This window comes from Emydura macquarii, unplaced genomic scaffold (genome assembly GCF_026122565.2).
Source record: "Emydura macquarii macquarii isolate MOO-44397 ecotype Brisbane River unplaced genomic scaffold, CSIRO-AGI_Emac_v2 contig_839, whole genome shotgun sequence".
Lineage (NCBI taxonomy): Eukaryota > Metazoa > Chordata > Testudines > Chelidae > Emydura > Emydura macquarii.
The window spans coordinates 944,880-964,386 of NW_027130976.1; the positions used below are offsets into that span (position 1 = coordinate 944,880).

Consider the following 19,507-nt stretch of genomic DNA (forward strand, 5'->3'; position numbering starts at 1 on the left):
GTGCTGCCCACATTGGTGCTTAGATCAGCAACTTACGTTGCTCAGGGTGTGGCTCAGTCAGGGCCCTGAGCGATGGGCGTTATACCACAATCATTGGTGGTGCAGATCTGGCCTAAACTGTGTCCAAAGTGACATCAGCTAAACCAGAAAAGGACACTTACGCCCGAATAAGAGTGTCTACCTGGGGCGTTACACTTGTTACCAAACTGTTGCGGTTTAAAATTCACGCCTTAGCTCATACTCATGTAGCCAAGCCTTAACACGCTGTGTGGAGGGAACCGACGGGACAGTAGCAAGTGTTTCTGGGGAGAGCTTTTTTACTGGTCTTACCACACCCCACATTCCCGAACCTTCTCTTATTCAGAGCCCAGTTCAGCTGCTGAGCTCTTGCTTCCCCCAGCTGCTCTAGCCCACCTCCGGCACTCAGTGGAACCATCAGCTGATGGGTTCAGACAGTGCAGCACACTTCTCTGCTAGCAGCATGGCTTGAAACCCAGACCTCTCGTCAGAAGGCGAAAGGACTATGAGGGCAAGTGCTTGTGTCCCTGCCGGGACGTGTGTAGGAATTTTGAATTCCAGCGCCGTTGGAGGGGCATGTTCTGTGCCACAATCCCGTCCCCGCTCCAAGAGCTTGCTGTCCCCAGCCACTGTCTTGGGGGCCATATATTGCCGTCATGTAATTCACTATGCTGCCTGACCTCTCTTCTAGTCTGGTTACCAGAAGGGTTGATTAGTGAATTCCATAATGTTGCTCTGGTGGCAGGACTGAGCACTCCATGGATTCAGAAAGTCCCTGCTTACCTATCTTAAGTACAGGCTTTTGCAGAGCATGGGAGCCAGGCTCTGAGCCCTGGACACTGCAGCTTGATTGCTTCCTAACAAGGATGGGTCTGAGCCCTGTGATTGGGAAATCTGACTACTGGGGTCTCTGGTTTTGCCCTTGACGCGAGACTGGAACAAGGGCACTGTGTGGGTAAGCTGGTGGAGGGGGCGTGGTGTTGGCGGGGACACCTTATCAGCTACCTGCGCCCTTGGTAGATGAGTGGGCATGATTAGAAGGTTTGGGTGTTTAGACTAGAGAATACCTTGGGTTTTATGACCTTCTGAGGGGCATGGAAAGACTTCACTGCCTGTCTTTTTAGACAGATTTCCCTTTTGAGATGTGTGTGTGAAGCGAAGGAAATGCCTCAAATACTTCTCCTGGAGAGAGAAGATGCCAATAGCCTGTGCTGTGCAGGCCCTTCATAGTAGGGAGATGAAGGAGGGACAAAAGATGCAGTGATGCTTGAGACATGAAGGCTGACAAGCTTCTTCCAGGGGTCACTTCTGCTACTTAGAGCCCAGAGTCTGTTGATGAGACTTACACCTTCGTCCTCAGTTCAGCACAGCCAGGAAGAACCTCTGCAGCTCTGTGACCTCAGACTGTGATCTCACCTGACCTTGGGGGATAAGCAGGATAATGCGGAGGCAGTAATGGATTGGAGACTTTAAGGAACAGGTGATGCAGGAAGTGGTGCTGGTGATTCATTGAGTGGCACTCCTGCCTCTGGGACAATATTGACTGTAGCAGAACGGAGAGAGAGAGAGCACTAGCATTGGAGGAGCTGTCTTCTAGATGCTGTTTCTTAAAGATCTAGCATTTGTCAAAAGACTAGGTATGTCAGTCCCACCATTCTGGCCTAACTGTAGTTAGAACGTTGGGATGTCTACAACTGGCTGCTTCAGCAGAAGTATTGGTGTAGCCAAGGGAAGAGGCAGACTTCAGTTTCTACCACATATTCTGTAGAGCCGCTAGGGTTCCATAACGAAATGTAAACCTGCTGTTGACTGCTTAAAGCCTTGTCTGTATTCGCACTAGCACCAATGAAGCTGAACCAGTGGTAGCGAAGATGAGAAACTTAACCAAAAAAGCCAAGAGTGAACAAAACTTAGTTGTGTAATCCCGCTGCAGTTTGTACAGGCAAGCAGTTCTTCATGTGGGAAGCAAAGCTTATAAGGCTGGGTGAGGAAATCTGGATTCTCCTCCTGTTGCTCCCTCTGACTTGCTGTGTGGTCATGGACAAGTCACGTCATTTCTCGATCCGTTTTCTTTATCTGTACAAAAGGTGTGATGGCACTTACTTACCTTTCTTTGTAAAGCACTTGGAGATCTGCAGGTGAAAAATACACTAGACAGACACCAAGTTTTACAGTTAAAATTATTTATTACTTCTCTCCAAATAGTTGTGTGGTGTTGCTTGTGAAGAATAGCCGCTGTGCTCCTCCCCAGAGGTGGATAACCTTTCATATGGTTGGTAAAATGCATTTTGATGGAAGGTGCTATATGTATTGCATATAACCAGGGCCCTGCGTACTCCTCAATGCCAAGGGACCAAGTTCTACAGTAATAGCCTCTACATTCCATGGCAGTTTTACCTCCATGAAATTGCTTTATTTCTGTCCCCCCACACAAATACACTCCGCTATGGCTTTTAGTGGAAAATATTTCCATCACATTCGCTCATGATTTTTTTTACAGTGACTTTTTGAGGATGAGGTTTTTGTTGTGCTCTCAAGGAAGCCTACCTCCATTTCCCAGGCCTCGGATCCTCCAGATTCCATTGCTCACCAGCCTACACTTTTCTCTGCTCCCTCATTTCGTGGCCCACTGCTGCCTCGCGTAATGGAACAACATAGGATACATGCAATGTAATCTAATTCCCCTGGCAAAGAGGAAGAATTAGCTTCAGGCAGGTCCCAGCATGGCAGGGAGACAAAATAAAGCGCGGGGCTCCAGGCTGTAGCAAAATGGCATATTCAGCAGTAGAAATGCTGAGACTCTCGACATCTTGGACAACTGCCATGAATTGCAGAGGTAACGGGGCCTTGATTTGAAGTGTGGTGTGAGCAGTTTATGCCTCTTAAGATAATTCTTTCTGGATATGCTTCATCGATTTGCACTTGGTTCATATTTTAAAGGTTATCTTTGCAGCCATAGAGGCAAGAAGCAATTATTTTTAAATGAAAATTTTTGGATTTTGGAGCAAAGGAGATGGATTCCACAGCTGTGGAATCATGGAATATGCAGGGCTGTGGCTACGACCGAAAATGGAGATGAAAGGATCTTAGAAACTTGTGTTATTTCTTGCACTCCGTCTGAGAGTCCCACACCAAGCCTTCCAAATGAACTCCAAATGTCCTCAATTATAGCTGGTACAAACTTTTAAACTCTAGCTGCTTTATTTTCTGCTTTGCACAGAGAAATGTAACTTAAGTGCATTTTCCTTCTGTTCCCCATTTTTCTTCTTGCACCAAAGTGCTTGTTCTCTGAGGGATCTCTGCTTGAGAATACATGCACTTTCTTGCCGGATTCTGACCTGGATCTCACTGTCACAGGTTTTGATGATTGATCTCTCAAGGGGCATCAGGATAGCTATATGTGGTGCAATAGCTGACGTACAGAGATGTACAATTTTTGGCTATAAGTTCATGGTAAAACCTTAACGAGAGAGGGAAGTTGTCTTGTGAATATGTTAGTGCTCTTAGAGTCATGGGTTGGTTTAATTCTAGCCTGTGTGACGGATCGAAAAGTACTGGGGATGCTATGCAAGGCTTGCCTCTTCAGGTGGGGACCCTCTCTCCTGTTTCCATGCCAAATGGTTGAGCCATAGAGCTTCCAGTCCTCTTTTGTCTAGCATTTCCTTTGTGTCCTGCTGCTTCAGAAGTGGGTTATGCTAACGATCCTGTAAAGAGCTGAGGAACTCGCTGTGCCTGTACATGTGGGTCTGTGCGTGTGTGTTTTCTGGCCTGTTACTGAGTGTGTGCAGGGCAGTGGTTGTATTGTCAGCACGCCAGTTCTGGAGCCTTGGGCTGGAGCCAGCTGCCAGTGGCAAGGGCCCTCAGTTTTTTTCCTGCCTTTTCCAGAGAGTCACTTTGGAGATGCCTGCCATGTGAATAGTTCCTTTCCTTAAGCCATCTGTTATCTAGTCCTTGCCCAGGGCCTGGTGTCCTTCTGCACTAGTGGACGGGAATCCCTCCGAGCAGAGAGCATACAGCACTTACACAGTAAATTACGTGAAGTCTTTCCCTGCTGGCAGTACAGCCGGCTGGGTCATGGAAAGAAAACTCCACAGCAGGGTGGCAGGGCTGGTCTGATTGCCCATCCTGTCAGCAGGGCAGGCGTGGCTCGCTAACCTAGCATGCATGCAAAGAGCTGTGACTGTCTCTTTGGCCAGTTGGAACCGCAGTCTTGGACGGAGGTCTCTGCAGGGAAACTCTGAGAGCAGCCAACTGTAAGAAGACCGAGGCTATGTCTATACTAGAGACCTTAGTCGCACAGCTGTACCGCTGTAAAGTGTCCCGTGTAGTCGCTCTGCTGACAGGAGAGCATCTCCTGCTGACGTAGCGTTGTCCCACTGGCACATCTGTCGATAAAACTTTCACACCCCTGACCAACAAAGATGCTAAAGTACACACAGCCTGAGATTTGTTTGTGTTGCTGTTTGCTTTGTTAACTTTACCACACCTCAGAAAAGGGGTAGGTGAAGGCTGGGCTTAGATTTTTGTCCATAAACACCATTTTAATTTTATTCTGAAGCATGTTGCAGACTCCTCAGAGTCTCCTTAAGAAGAAGAATATCTGCCAGCCTCTCCAGCACCTTGATGAGGAGTTAGAGCTGAGCTCTGTGTCTCATGTTTCGGATATTAAAAAAAACAAACAAACAAACAAAAAAACACATCCCATCTGGTGGAGCTGGGGAGTTGAAAGAGCAAAGAACCATGGAGGACATCCCTGAATGCTGCTGCTTAGCTCGAACTTTGGCTCTGAGCTGCACCATTCGTTTGAGCTGATGTTTTGGGAATTAGGCAAGAGCTCTCTATTCTAGAAAGTCATTTCCATTTATTTGTTTAATAAAATCTGCTGTATACTTTTCTAAAGCAACCTTAATTTCACCCCCTTGTGCATCCATCCTGTGCATTGAATCAGGCAGGCGTCCTATGGGAAGAACAGTCTGCATTCAAGTAACTTACAGATGTCTGCACTAAGGAGCTGAGTTTAGCCTGCGTGGGCAACCTACATTCTGGAGTTTCCTAGTTTTCGAGTGCTTGACTTTGTGTAACTTCCAATGCTTTTTAAAAGGAAAAGGCTTTTAAAAATGTGCATGCATAATGCATCATCAGTAGCACACAAACTGAACTTCAATACTGCCTCGCTGGCCTCTGCCGCTTGAGCTACAAACTGTAGTGGTTCCATAATTGGCAGCCAGGGAAAGGTGTTATCCTGGTAGGGGATGGGCTGCAGGGGCCAAGGGCTGGATTCCAGTGATGACTGGGAGGAGCCTGGCCTGGCTCTCTGCCCCTTCCTTCCCTGATGCAGCTCACCAGGTATCTCTGTGTCGTTTCCAGTTCAGTGTCTGCATCAGCATGGGCCCGATCTAAGAATATTCAGTTGGTTGTTATTTTGGCAGGATGCCAAACCTTTCCAGAGGGTTGCTAGTGACCAAGGGGAGTTGGGGATTTTTAACCATTTACCTCCGCAAATGTGGACGGCAGTGCCTGGGACAATGAAGAGGCACTTCTCTGGCCCAAGGACTTTCCTCATGCAAACTTCAGAGGTGTGCTGCAAACAACAGAGGTGTTTAGAGCGCCTCAAAAAAAAGGTGGAAGTCTCGTGTATAATGGTAAGTATTGAGCACCCTAAACATAGGGTTTGCTTCCAGCTCCCCCTCTAATGAACAGATTTCACACTCTGTGCTGTGTATTCAGGATGTTCTGCAAAGCTGATTCATTTCCAGTGCTGTTGCATCACCTACTTCACATGGTATGCAACAGCATCCAGTTTCTCCAGCTAACCTACATGGAAATCTGTGACTATCCGCTGCATGAGGTCAGCATTCTCAGTGGGCAGTGCAGGTGTACCTGTACCAAAGCACCTGTTGTGCCAAGTGGGGTGTGAATGTGCACTTGTATTCCTCCTCTCTCGAGGACACCCTCTGACAAGTTTCCAGTTCCCGGCTGTCACTTGTTGTGGGTGAAGGACCATATCTCGCTCCCTCCTGACCAGAGATTTTAAGGCTGCGTAGCTCTCTGCTTACACCGCTATCCCCAGCAAGCCAGTCTGCTGCCCGCACTTTGCTTTCTCTCCAAGAGCTATGATCAGTGTATTGCCCTCACGGCTCTTTCTAAGAGAGTGCATTTATTCCTTGAGGTAAAAGCAATATAGAGCGCACATAATAAAACAATAAAAGAATCTACAGGCATGCTAAAGCTTACTTGAGATCAGCCCCTGATTCCAACCAAGGGATCTGATAGGTTTTAGTCCCCCAAAACCCACCACTGGGTTTTCCCCTTGGTTACAAGTTCATCCATCTTAGATCCAGAACAAAGGCCCGGAGACAGTTAAGCTTGGGCTATTTATCCAGAAGTCCTTTCTTTGTCTATTGCTCTCTGGAGGTGTTATAACCTGAGTGATTTGCCTTGATCATCTCCTACTGTTTTCACTTCCTGGAGGAGATGTGGTAACCTTCCCCATGTGGAGTGCATCTAGCTCCTTGCCCACAATGATGTGTCATCTCTTCATACACTTAATACAACATGGTCACCCAAAGATATTGCAGGAAATTGCCCTACCTGTCCTGGGTGTGTGGAAAGTGGCAGTTCTCCAGAGTCTCCGTATCTGCACTCTCCAGATTTTTGGGTGTCAGGATAGTTTGCTGGCTTCCTTCTCCCTCTCCCTTGCTCTCTCAACCAGATTTCCAATGTGCAGGCAAGTGAAGCTATGAACACAGCCAATCCTAGGGGCTAAATAAATGTTAGACTCCTCTGTGTGGGAGCTTCTTCTGGGCCATCCTCAGAAGTCCCTGCTTCTGCTTTGAGAATGGCATATTCACACAAATGAGAACATGGGTTGTTCCCTTTGGTCCCGCTCTCTCCAAAAGAGGCTGGAAAAGAGCCAGCTCTGCGGGGAAGAGGACTGGGCCAGGGAGCGGCTGAGCAGACTACATTTCATCCCTGAGTAGTCCTGATACCCGGGGGACATTGTCTGAGTTCTCGCCCTCTCCTGCCAACCTCAGTTCCTAGTAACTGAAGTTGAAGCTAGACAAACTCAGGCGGGAAATAAGGTGTATGTTGTTAATGGTGAGAGCCATTGGAACAATTCACCAGTTCTCCATTGCTGACCATTTTTAAGTCAAGGTTGCATGTTTCTGTAAAAGCTGTGCTTTAGGAATTACTCTAAGGCAGGTCTCTGGCCTGTGTTATGCAGGGGGTCAGACCAGATGGTCCAAATGCTCCCTTCTGGCCTTGGAATCTGTGAATCTATGAATAAGCTCAGTCAGCTCAATAGATGTCAAAAGTTCACTCCACTAACCTGTGTGCTGGAGCACTTCTCTGGCTCCATCCCCCTGAACACGCACGTCAGCAGCCACCTTGGAAAGAGGCGACAGTTAGTGCCCAGAAGGCTGTGCATGGAGGGGTCTCCTCTGACTGTGTAACCTCTCCCATCACTCTTTCCTGATTCACCGGGAAGTCTCTGATTTCACATTCCCCCCTCTGCGCACTGCCTTCTCCCCCCCACAGATAGCTGATGTTGCCTATGTGCTCAGGGATTAATTTCCGTACAGTTCCGGAGTTATCCTTGGCTCAGGTCACAGCGCCAGAGGTCCAGCTGACCATTGGTGTTTGAAGCAGGGTGCTCTTCTGGTATGTACGTACCCTGCTGAGTCCTAGAGTGCCTGCTGGCATAAGGGCTAGGTGCATATTTACAAAGGTATGTAACTTCCTGCAATAGGGAGCACTTGAGCTGCTGCCGCCTGTAGAAATGTTTGCCAGGAGTCACATCCTCACTGCCACCAACCTAAAGAAATGGGATGGGACCCTGCTGCTTGCCGGACAGTGGCTGGGGGAGGCCATGAACGAACAGGCCTTCCGTCTGTTAGAGTAAAGCTCCTTCCTCTCCAGAATGCCGACCTTGGGGAGTCTGCAGCTGGGCGCAGGGGTGCACCTCTGGGTGCCAGCCAGGGTAATGGCCAGCAGTCGCAGGTGTGTCCGCTTCTTACCTGAGCGTGCTCCCCCATTTCGTGGTGCCGTGTGTGGATCATTAGCAGAGGGAACAGTTTCTCACTGTCTCTCCTTTTGTTTTCCTCCTTCCTCATCGCTGCCAGTCTTGATTTACTGCCAAACAGCCTCTTGTGAAAGGGCCGCCTAATTAACCCTGTGCTAATTAACAATTTCCAGTTACACAGCACGGCTGTTCCTGTTTCATTCTTGGGGAGCTTGGGCAACAGCAGGAACCCCTCCTCCCGCTTCCCATTTTCTGCCTTCTGTGACGGCTGCAGCCTCTCTTCTTTAAGGGGCTAAGGAAGTAGGCTGCTGTAGATCAGAGCCTGCCCTCAGAGTTCAGCTGTTTGCTGAAGCACAGTTAAGGAAGCTGGCTTCATAGCAGCCACTAGCACTGGAAATACTGGAAGAGGGGTTGTTTTGAGGGGTGGAGGTGGGGAGAATGAATGCTGTACGAGATCACCCAGTGAAAGGTTGGGGTTGACTTCACTCGTTCTGACAGGCAAATGGCTGCAAAAGGAACGTTTGTGGTTCGTGGAGGCCCTTGGTGAAAGTATTAGGATTATTTGTAGTGTCCTTTATTGATTCATACACCTGAATGTGATCTAGTCCTGGTGAGAAGACATCGCTGTTCTTGCGGCTGAAGACACTGCTTCATAATTTCTCATCTTCTGATCACCAAATGCACCCTGTCAGTGTTCTGGGAGGCCTTGAGATGCAGAGATTTAAAAGGGAAAATGTGGGGACTGGGGAAGAATCAGACCAACGGGTTATGGCGACAGAGCTGAGTGTGGCAAAAGCTTGAAGGATAGTTGTGGGTGTGTAACAAAAGTGAGGTAAGAGCTAAAGCGATTGAACAGGAGCTGTTTCCTGCAGCTCACTGTGCAGTGTGTGGAAGCACAGGGGGTATTTGGGTTCTCAGACTGTTCTCTCTCTAACTGAAGATCATTGATTTTATGGGAAGCTATGTTTACAGACAGAGTGCTGATCGACCTGACGAGTTGACTTCTGCCTCCTTAAGTAAGAACGACCTTTTTTTATCGACTGGCTGATGAACAGAAAAAGAGGAGAGAGAATTGTAAGAGGATGGGGAAATGTTGCGTGCACAAAAGATGCATGTGTAGGAGGGATCAGGCGATCCTCCTAAATCTTGTTGCCCTTGTTTCCGGTCAGGCAGGGTACGGCAGATGTGTTGGGTCTGGGATTGGGAGACCCAGGGTGTTAATACTGAACTAGTATGAAAGCCACCCCATTACAATCTAGTTTGCTTCAAACAGGCAAATCATGGCTTTTCAGTGCCGTCTATACGTGAATGGGAATGATCAGCTGTCTGTACCTTTCCTTCCTTGACCCCATCCCAGGAAAAGTAGGTCTGTTCTTGGGAATGGGCAAGAAAACTGCCAGTCACAGAGCAGAGAGGGCCCAGGAACCAATGGAAATGGTGCATTCAGAGCATTCTCGCTCTGGAGTTTCTCACTAACAGCCTTCCGAGATTCAGAAAATCAAAGAAGAAAGCAAGGAGATTCTTAAAGCAGCATCTCCTCAGCCAGTTAACTGGTTGAGTGGGGGAGGGTTGTTAGAGCAACACAGAGGCAGGAAAGCCCACCAATTAATTGGTAAATGCTTGCAGGTTTCTCTGGCCTGGCCTGGGTGGAGAGGAGATTGGCTTCCCTGTCAATAAACAAGTCCCCAGTGCAGCATCAAAGCCGCAGTCCTTTATCAATCGCGGCCTCCTCTTCCCGCATGTTTCTGTAACTTAGCAAGCATTTATGACATTGATCTTACAATCAGGCTGTTAACCCTCCCACCCCATCGCCCCACTAACCCTTTTGGCCCAAACTGTCAATCAGGAATCTTCCAGCCAATCAGATGCGTTCCCAGAAATAGCCTAGAATTTTGAGCAGTCCTATTTCTTGGCTTTAAATACTTCTTGTGAACCAGTTGCATTTTGTGAGTTTTCTGTCCTTATTACTCTGATTCTTGTCTGAGTGATGCTGTGTTAATGGGAACTTGTGTGCGTTAAGGGTTACAAACAGAACGAATCTTTTAAAGACTGACTTTTTGCCAGAAGTTGATTCCCTAGAGAATAATGACCATGGCTTTCCAGGTCCCCTTGGAGGGAGTAGTGTTGTCTCTTTTGTCTTTTTAGGCCTAGATGCATATTCCCAGGGAAGAACTGCTTACTTGAGAGAATTACCATGTTAGTGACTGAAGAGAATACAAAGCTGTATTTTACTTTACATTTTTAAAGCATATGATTAAAAATTACAGGTTGGTTGTATTGAAAGAGACGAGGAGTTGTTGGCGGACAGCTAATTAGATTGGAGTTTGTCAAGTAACAGAACTGCAAAAAAGGCAAGTGCAATGTTGACTTGTGTGTACAAAGCATCATGTCTGTAGTTCAGTGAGGTGCGATTCCTCTCTCCTGGTCTGGTGTGACCAAACCTGGAATATTCTGTTTTTGGCATCTCATAAGAAGGTTACAGATTAACTGGAGGGAGTTCAGAGAATAGCAACAAAAATGACCAGGGAGTGAAAGAAGTGATGTCTGAGGAAAGATCCTTTTAAAAATTACATGGGTATAAATGTATTTCTTAGATTGACTCAGGGAGGCATAATTAGGACTAACAGTGTAAAATTAAGAAACGGAAAATTGAGGCTGAATATTGGAAGAATTCCTAACGAAGATGTGTTAGATTGTGAAATAATCTCCCAGGGAAAGTCATGGAAACTTCAGTACTTGGGACATTCCCAACTAGCCTGGACAGTTCAGTAGTACTGTAGGGAACAATCCTGCATAGGTGTGTTCGGATAACTTCAGCGGTTTTGAGCTCTGATTTCTGTGCTCGTTTTGATGCTGAGGTGCTTAGAGATGACTCCTGTATGTATGCCTGTTGCAGTTGCTCCAGAAATCCACAGAAAGAAGTCACTACCTTCTCTCCCTCTGTGTATGCAACCAAAAACAGTTTGTCTTCATTTGCAGCCATATTGCACAGCAAGCTCCTGCGAGTTTGCAGTCCGTGATTAGTGGTTGCTGGCTGTTTGCATTGTGTTCGTGCCTAGAGGGTCTAAGCCAGGACCAGAGCCTTGTCGTGCTAGGCACTGTACGTATATATGTACCAAAAAGGCACTCCCTGCCCCGAAGAGCTTACAAGCCAAGAGATGAGTGGCTGCAGCACGAGGTGATAGTGGGACAGTTAGGATCGATGTAGTATACAGCGGCCACAGTACACCACCTAACTAGCTATCGTCAGGTGTTACGCAGGTATGGTGCCGTAGGTGGATTTCAAGGAAAGTCAGAGGATAATGTTCTGGTATGGTGGATTTTTACAGGGCATTTCTCCCTGGAATAAGTGGCCCCATGGGAGAGAGAACCAAGGTGCTGCTTGTAAAAATTTGTCAAATTGGCAATGGTGGCTGGTAACTTTGGCCCAGAAGTGGTGGTTGATGGCCCGGTAGCATGTGAGATGAAAAGTGGGAAGGGGGATAGTCCACAAAGGATCTTAAAGGTCTAGCCACATACTTTGTGTTTGATAAAGTGCGGGGTGGGGCCTGTGCACGGATGCAAAGAGGCATAGGGGGTAATATGGCTGAAGTGAAAGGCAGGAAGGTGACTTCTTCAGCAGCATTTTGAATAGATTTGATGGCATTTATTGCGAACAGGAAGGAGGCAGTTGTAATAGTAAAGACATGAGATACTGAGGGCCCGGATGAGTTTTACCTTTAGAGAGAGAGAGAAAAAGCTGAATCTTACAAATGTTGAGCAGGAAGAAGTGATAGGACGTACACAATTTGAATGTGTGGTTTGAGAAGCAGAGATGATGGGCCTCGGTGATGATGGTGACCATGTGACTGATAGGAGTTTGGATGGGAAGGTCATGTAGTTTTGGTCATGTAGAATTGAGTGGCTAGCTGGACTCCACAAAGGGAGATCTGACAGGCAGAGGTTTTAGCTTGGACAGGAGACTTTTCCAGAGTAGCAAGGTAAATCTGAGGGCAATCAGCACAACGATGATGGTTAAAGCCATGCTTTTGACTGAAAGGAGGGTATAGTCAGAAGGGGCTAATAAGAGAACTCTGGGGGACCTCTAGTGAACCCTGGAGCAGCATGACCAAAGTCTGGGCAGGAGCGTTGTAGGGTGACTCTCGAACTCGTTACACAGGTGCAGATACACCTCCAGCACGCCCGGTGTGCGATACGATACGGAACTGCTTCAGATAGAGTCAGTGTGGGCTGAAGGGATCACAAGACTTGCTTAGAGCTTGCACAGCCGACTCTTGGGAAGTGCTCCAGTGTTTTGTGTGGGGGACAGTGTTTCTCTTCTCCCTCTCATTAGATGCCACGGGTGTTGTTTCCTTTTGTTTACGGATTTAAGCCTGAATTGCCCATGGCTGGGTTTGCCAAATTGAGATTAGACTTCTGCCAGTTTTGGAAAGGACAATCGAAATTAATTTGGGGGAAAAGTTGGGAGCTACTATCACTTCCCCTTTTCCTGGCCCCTTTGTCCAGTTTTCAGTTCATGTCACAGTTCTCAGTCCAAGCTGATATGAGTGAATGTTGAGAAGCAGTATAAAACTAAAATCCAAAGATATTGCATCTGCCCTCTCCTTCATCCAGTACTTGTGGGTTTTAAAAAAAAAAAAATCCATTTTCTGGGGAAAAGATGTTTTGCACCATCTTCCAGTCCTGTCCATTGCCCCTTGTCCTATCCTTTTCTGTTAGCAAGGTCTGGAGAAGGTCATTTAGTCTTTCCATGATTTGTCTCCTTATAATGCAAGAACAAGGGGATGTCCAATGAAATTGGATGGCAACATGTTTAAAGCAATAAAGGAAAATAATGGTTTTAAATAATGCCATGATTAACTGTGGAACTCATTGCCACAAAATGAGGCTACGGTCAAAAAGGATTAGACACTTACAGTGACTGGGACATCTAGCTCTGTTAGACAGTACAGAAATGGAAGCGGCGTAAACCCTCATGCTTCAGGACATGAGTCAACCATTAACACACGAGGGTTGTTAAAAAAAAAAAAAAAAAAAAAAAAAAAAAAACTTTACCCAAGAGCAAGTTGTCCATTAGGGGGTTTCTTGCCTCCTCTGAAGCATCTGGTACTGGCTCCTGACACAGGACACTGGTCAAAATGGACCCTTGACTTGATCAGGTCCAGCAATTTCTATGTTCTTAAATAATGTCTCGTCCTCTCTGCTATGTGCTTGGCTGAATTTAACTTCCTAGGTATCCAAGTGGTAAAATCCCTGTGAGTACAGTGTCCTGTGAATTTAAGGACCTTGGGAGTTGGTCCAGGTCTTGGTGGTCCATGGCAGAGATGGATGTGTGAAGAGTATAAACATTGCTGTTCTCAGTAATGCTCTCTCTAGTACCAGGACTTTTAACAGAAGAATGTGTCTTGAAGTGGCAGGATCCAAGTTCAGGAGTCACTTGCTCTGTTCATGTGTGCTGGGAAAGTGTATTAATTCCCCTGGTACTGAGGAGAGTGGGAGAGACTGGCACATTCTCCATAGAGGTTTAATGGTGCAGCTTTTACTTACATTATTTCATTGTAGTTTCTTAATTCTGTTTCCACTCAAAGGCTTTTCCAGTTGAAAATCATCTTCAGTCATGCTTTACAAGGTTCTAAGCTTCTTAGGGATGCAGTGCAGTTATTACCGTTTTTGATGGGGATACAGAGACTCTGTCCACTCCCAGTCCCGCAGTCTCTCTTACTTTTTCTGCCTCCATCACTGAGTAGCAAGAGAGGCAAGGCCACCTCTTTTCCCTCCAGTGAGGAACTGGTTCTAGTGCTCTTTCAGCCCCACACACGGCTGTTTTCACTGGCTTCGCTCTGTTTGCACTGTCGTCATGACCTTGGGTTAGGTCTTGCCTTACAGGAGCTTATTAGTGGGGCACTAGCTCTCCTACAGGGCTGAGGCTGCTCTAGGATGAAGTGGATTGTGTGCATTATAGTGACTGTGCTGTCTGGAAACGTGGTGTGTGCCTTCTCTAACTTATTCGCCTTTCTCTTTCTTTCTGTCTCCCCCCCTCTCTGTTTGCCTTTAGGTGCAAGCCGTAGTGGGTGCAATGAAAGCTCCATGCAGGCCTTACCATGGACGGCTGTGACTCGCCTGTCATCTCTGGGAAGGACAATGGGTGTGGCATCCCTCAGCACCAGCAATGGACTGAACTCAGCAGCACCCACCTTCCTGACAAACCCAGTAGCATGGAGCAGTCCACAACAGAAAACCACAGGGCCCTAGCCAGCCTACGGGTCCCCTTTAATGAGCGCATTCCAGACAGCACCAACTCAGCTGGCCCCAACACTGAGGCCACTAGCAAAGAGGTCAGCTGCAACGAATGCTTGGCCTCCTTCGCCAGCTTACAGACCTACATGGAGCACCATTGCCCCAGTGCCCACCCACCTCTTCCACTGAGGGAGGAAAGTGGGAGCGATACAAGTGAGGAGGGGGACGAGGAGAGTGATGTGGAGAACCTGGCTGGGGAAATAGTCTACCAGCCAGACGGCTCAGCGTATATTGTCGAAAGCATCAACCAGTTGATCCAAAGCGGGGGAGCCAGTGGCAGTGGGGCTCTCCCTTCGTTCGTTATGAACTCGCTACCCAATGCTGGGAGCAAACAAGGGGAACCCTCCTCTGCTGCACCCGTGTATCCACAGATCATTAATACTTTCCACATAGCCTCATCCTTCGGGAAATGGTTTGAGGGCTCAGACCAGTCCTTCCCGAATACCTCAGCCCTGACAGGCATCAGCCCCGTCTTGCACAGCTTCCGCGTTTTCGATGTGCGACACAAAAGCAACAAGGATTACCTGAACAGCGACGGTTCTGCCAAAAGCTCCTGTGTATCCAAAGATGTTCCCAACAATGTGGACCTGTCCAAATTTGATGGCTTTGTGCTCTATGGGAAGAGGAAGCCCATCCTGATGTGTTTTTTGTGCAAGCTCTCCTTTGGGTATGTCCGCTCATTTGTGACCCATGCAGTGCATGACCATCGAATGACTCTGAGTGAGGAGGAGCGGAAAATTCTTAGCAATAAGAACATCTCCGCTATCATCCAAGGGATAGGCAAAGACAAGGAACCCCTTGTAAGTTTTCTGGAACCAAAAAACAAAAACTTTCAACACCCTTTAGTTTCCACAGCTAACCTCATAGGCCCTGGACACAGCTTTTATGGTAAATTCAGTGGCATTCGAATGGAAGGGGAAGAGGCTCTCCAGGCTGGGACTGCCAGTGGAGCAGAGCAGCCACCGTCAGGCATCTTGGCGCCTGGTGCCCTCTTGAACCTTGGTGGGCTGACCAGCTCGGCTCTGAAAACCCCAATTACCTCAGTCCCCCTGGGCCCCCTGGCTTCCAGTCCTACCAAATCCTCAGAGGGAAAAGACCCTGGGGTAGCAGAAAGTGAGAAGCAAGAAATGGGTGACCAGGATAGCCTCTCAGAAAAGGCAGAGCCAGCTGAGGAGGTGGAGGATGAAGAAGAGGAGGATGTGGAGGAGGAGGAGGACGAGGAGGAGGAGGAGGAGGAGGAGGAAGATGACGACGAGGGTTGCAAAGGACTGTTTCCAAGTGAGTTGGAGGATGAATTGGAAGATAAGCCCCATGAAGAGGCTGGGGCTGGGGCAGGTAGCAGCAGCAAAAAGGACCCTGCTCTCTCAAACCAAAGCATTTCTAACTCCCCCTTAATGCCTACTGTGCTCCAGACCCTGTCAAGGGGCACAGCTTCTTCTAGTTCTAATTCTGCTTCTTCCTTTGTCTTTGATGGTGCAAACAGGAGGAATCGTTTAAGCTTTAACAGTGAGGGTGGTGGAGCCAGCGTGGCAGAGGGCAGCAGGAGGTTGGACTTCATCGATGAAAGTGCCAATAAAGACAATGCCACAGCACCAGAACCAAATGAGAGTGCAGAGGGCGAGGACGGGAGCTACCTCTCCCATCACCAGCACGCTGGTCCCCTCTGTGAGCTCGGGGGTGGGGAGTGCCCCTCGGGGAGTGGCGTGGAGTGCCCAAAGTGTGACACTATCCTTGGCTCCTCACGATCACTAGGCGGCCACATGACCATGATGCATTCTCGCAACTCGTGTAAGACGCTCAAGTGTCCCAAGTGCAATTGGCACTACAAATACCAGCAGACACTTGAAGCGCACATGAAGGAGAAGCACCCCGAGCCAGGTGGCTCATGTGCGTTTTGCAAGAGTGGGCAGCCGCACCCCCGGTTGGCACGGGGCGAGAGCTACACTTGTGGTTACAAGCCTTTCCGCTGTGAGGTCTGTAACTACTCCACAACTACCAAAGGCAACCTCAGTATTCATATGCAGTCCGACAAGCATCTCAACAACATGCAGAACCTGCAGAATGGAGGGGAGAGCAAGTCTTCAGTCACACTGCTGGGGCAGCGGCAGCAGCTGCTGCAGTGGCGGCAGCAGCAGCGGCGAACATTGGTAGCACCTGTGGGGCCCCCTCACCCACCAAACCAAAAACCAAACCCACCTGGCGGTGTGAGGTGTGCGACTATGAAACCAATGTGGCTAGGAACCTGCGCATTCACATGACCAGTGAGAAGCACATGCACAATATGATGCTGCTCCAGCAGAACATGACCCAAATCCAACACAACCGGCATTTGGGCCTTGGCAGCCTGCCGTCTCCAGCCGAGGCTGAGCTTTACCAGTACTACCTGGCACAAAACATGAATCTGCCCAACCTGAAGATGGACGGCACGTCCTCCGACACACAGTTCATGATGGGTGGATACCAACTGGACCCCACCAATCCTATCGCAACCATGGCTCCATCTCTAGGTGAGGCTGAAGTGTTTTCCTGTTTTTGCTGCTGTCATGTCTGGTTGTCTGGGCTGGGAGGGGTTCTCTCTTTGCCATATGGCCCTGTGGGTGGATGGGTGCTGTCCATTCAAATCTGTTTTCCCCTATCCTATTCTGAAATATCTGTCGCCTTCCATGTAATACTTACATAGTTCGGTGAGTCTCCGAAGGCATAGAGACCCCATTCTCACCCTAATTTTGTCTCATCTTTGGAAAATCTTGGCAGCCTTTTGTGTTCCGGTATATTTCTTGTGAACTTCAGGAAACTATGGCTGAATTGAATATGGAGACAGAGAGGCCACTGAGAGGGGATGCAATGGTGATCATCGCTGAATGGATTGTTAGGGGTTCTCCAGCACCCACAAGGAGATGTTGGGTTAGTTGATCATGGGGATGTTGATCGGGATAGGAGAAATATATGGACAGTTGGTAGGTCAATATAAATATGATTGCCAATTGTGCTAGATGCTTGTAGAGTGAATTATATTTGCTTGGTGAAGGCGGCGACAAAGACAGTTGCTGTGGATGCTGGTTTGAGATAGGAAACTCAAAGTTTGACCGAGAGAGTTGTAAGGATAGGAAATATTGGCCAAAGATTGACTGTTGTAGGAAAGGGAGGTGACCTCTTTATTTTGAAGGGGGTTTTGTCGTTCACACACCATGTTCTCTGAACAGGCATATTAACTGTACTTTTGTATCTGAAAACAAGACTTTATTGATTTATGTTGACATCACAATTGGTGCTATACAAGACGCCAGTAAAGGCACAGTCCCTGCCCCAAGGAATTTAATATCTAAGAATTAAATTAGAATTTGGAATAATGAGCTAAATCTCTTCTTGAAAGTCTGCCATGTTGCCATAGTCAGTTAAAGGACACAGCTGACACATATCTTCACCTACAGGAGTCCTTAATATAGTGCCCACGGTATCCGTTCATCCATATGTATTGGAGCTTCCCATTGCTAATTCAGTATAAGGGACTGTCTACACATAAAGAGCTGCAGCTGTGCCGCTGCAGCGCGTTTGGTGAAGACACTCTGTGCCGCCATCCATTCTACCTTACTCATTCATGGAGATTGAACAGGCTACCCTAATGCACTATATGATGGGCTCCCAAGACTGGAGCATCTTTCCTTTTCCTATACACTAGTAGTAGTGTAGTTTATTGTCATAGAGGGACTTGATGATCTTACATTTTAGTCAAGTCTGTGTTTGTTTGAGAAGGGTAAAGAACACAAAATATCAGTCCTTTTATTAAAAAAGGAAAAAGGAGGAATGAAAGGCACTACAAACAAAAGTAATTACAATTTACTTCCGTGTATCTGTTGTCCCAGCTTGCGTCCTTGAGGATGGTGGCAAGAGTTTTGTCTTTAAGATTTTTTGTTAATGGTTCCAAGTTGCCAGTAGAAAGAATTTCTATTTGTTTATAATGTATCTTGTTGACACTGTAAACTTTGTGGGGAATCAACATGTTTAGGGTTTCCTGAGACATACACTGTCCAAGTCGCCAGCCCTGCCTGCCTTAAGGTATAGGGAAGTGTTCCTGAAAGGAAGTGGGAGAAACCTAACTGATGTGTTACTCTTGAGTGATTCACACTGAACGCGAGCATCCTGAATGTGTCTCCGCTTGTTCGGGAAGTGAATTGTGCACTTATTGGCGTTCGGAATCATGGCTACAAATCTTGAGCTAGGAGTTGTGGGGTAGAGTCTCTTCTCTTGTCAATAAGCACTGGACACAAGTCTAACTATTAGACCCAAAGTAAAAGGTTTATCCTATCAGAGTGGCTTTGTTCTGCATGAATGCATCTTAAACCCCTGCCCCTCACTTCCTTAGTCATCTGTCCCGTCTTTCTCACATGCTGCTTCGAAACGTGTTCCTGTTCCGTGTTTTGACATTGAGGTAGAGGAGGTGCTTTACCCCTTATTTACACTGAATCCTAAACCTGCCTGTGGCTTGTCGGTTTGAGTAGAACAGCAGCTATTCAGGGGACTCCATTCTATTCAGTGTAATTCCTCATTGTGGTTGGGAGGGACTAACTCAGAGGCGTGCGGCTAGGTTGCATGTCAGGAAAAGTGGTGTGATGGGGGAGATGGTAGGCTGTGGAGAAGTCTCCCCAGGGAAGCAAAGGAAGCCTCGTTGTTTGGGACACTGAAAATGAGTGGACTGTGCACTAACTACCCAGTGTACTTGGGGCCCAGTGCTGCCCTGGCAGGGAGATGGAGTAGCTGATCAGCCCGGACAGTGGTTGGGATGATAGAAGTACCTAGACAGAGGAAAGGCCTGTAATCTCTGCAGCCCTGATACGTGGAAAGGAGAGCGTGGTGAGCAGGTTGGACTTTTTCTGCTAGCCTTTTCTCCTATCTCTGTAAGCGCTGTATGTGCTTCATGGGCATGGGACTCCTATTCCAGCCCACCTCGGCCTAGCATCCAGACTGCACTAAAGACATGGTTCCTCTTCCCTGACTGCGGCAGTGCATCTCCGCAGGCCAGAGACGCAGCACCCTCAGTGCACTGAAAACGGGGAAGCTGTAACCTAAGCCATCCAGGAGCACGTCTCATAGGAAAGGTGTGTGCAGATTTCTGGATTCTGCACAGGCCACGGGCCAGCTCATCAAATTCAGACAGCTCCCACTGCTGGC

General features: G+C 47.8%; 1 protein-coding gene across 1 annotated transcript in view; it reads left to right on the forward strand.

The window, feature by feature from the left end:
* ZFHX3 (zinc finger homeobox 3) overlaps nucleotides 1-19,507 on the forward strand; it is a 246,045-nt gene that overhangs the window by 73,083 nt on the left and 153,455 nt on the right. Inside the window, 2 exon segments of the mRNA XM_067543393.1 lie at nucleotides 14,097-16,402; nucleotides 16,405-16,845. Coding sequence (XP_067399494.1) covers nucleotides 14,143-16,402; nucleotides 16,405-16,845 — 2,701 coding nt within the window. The 5' untranslated portion in view covers nucleotides 14,097-14,142.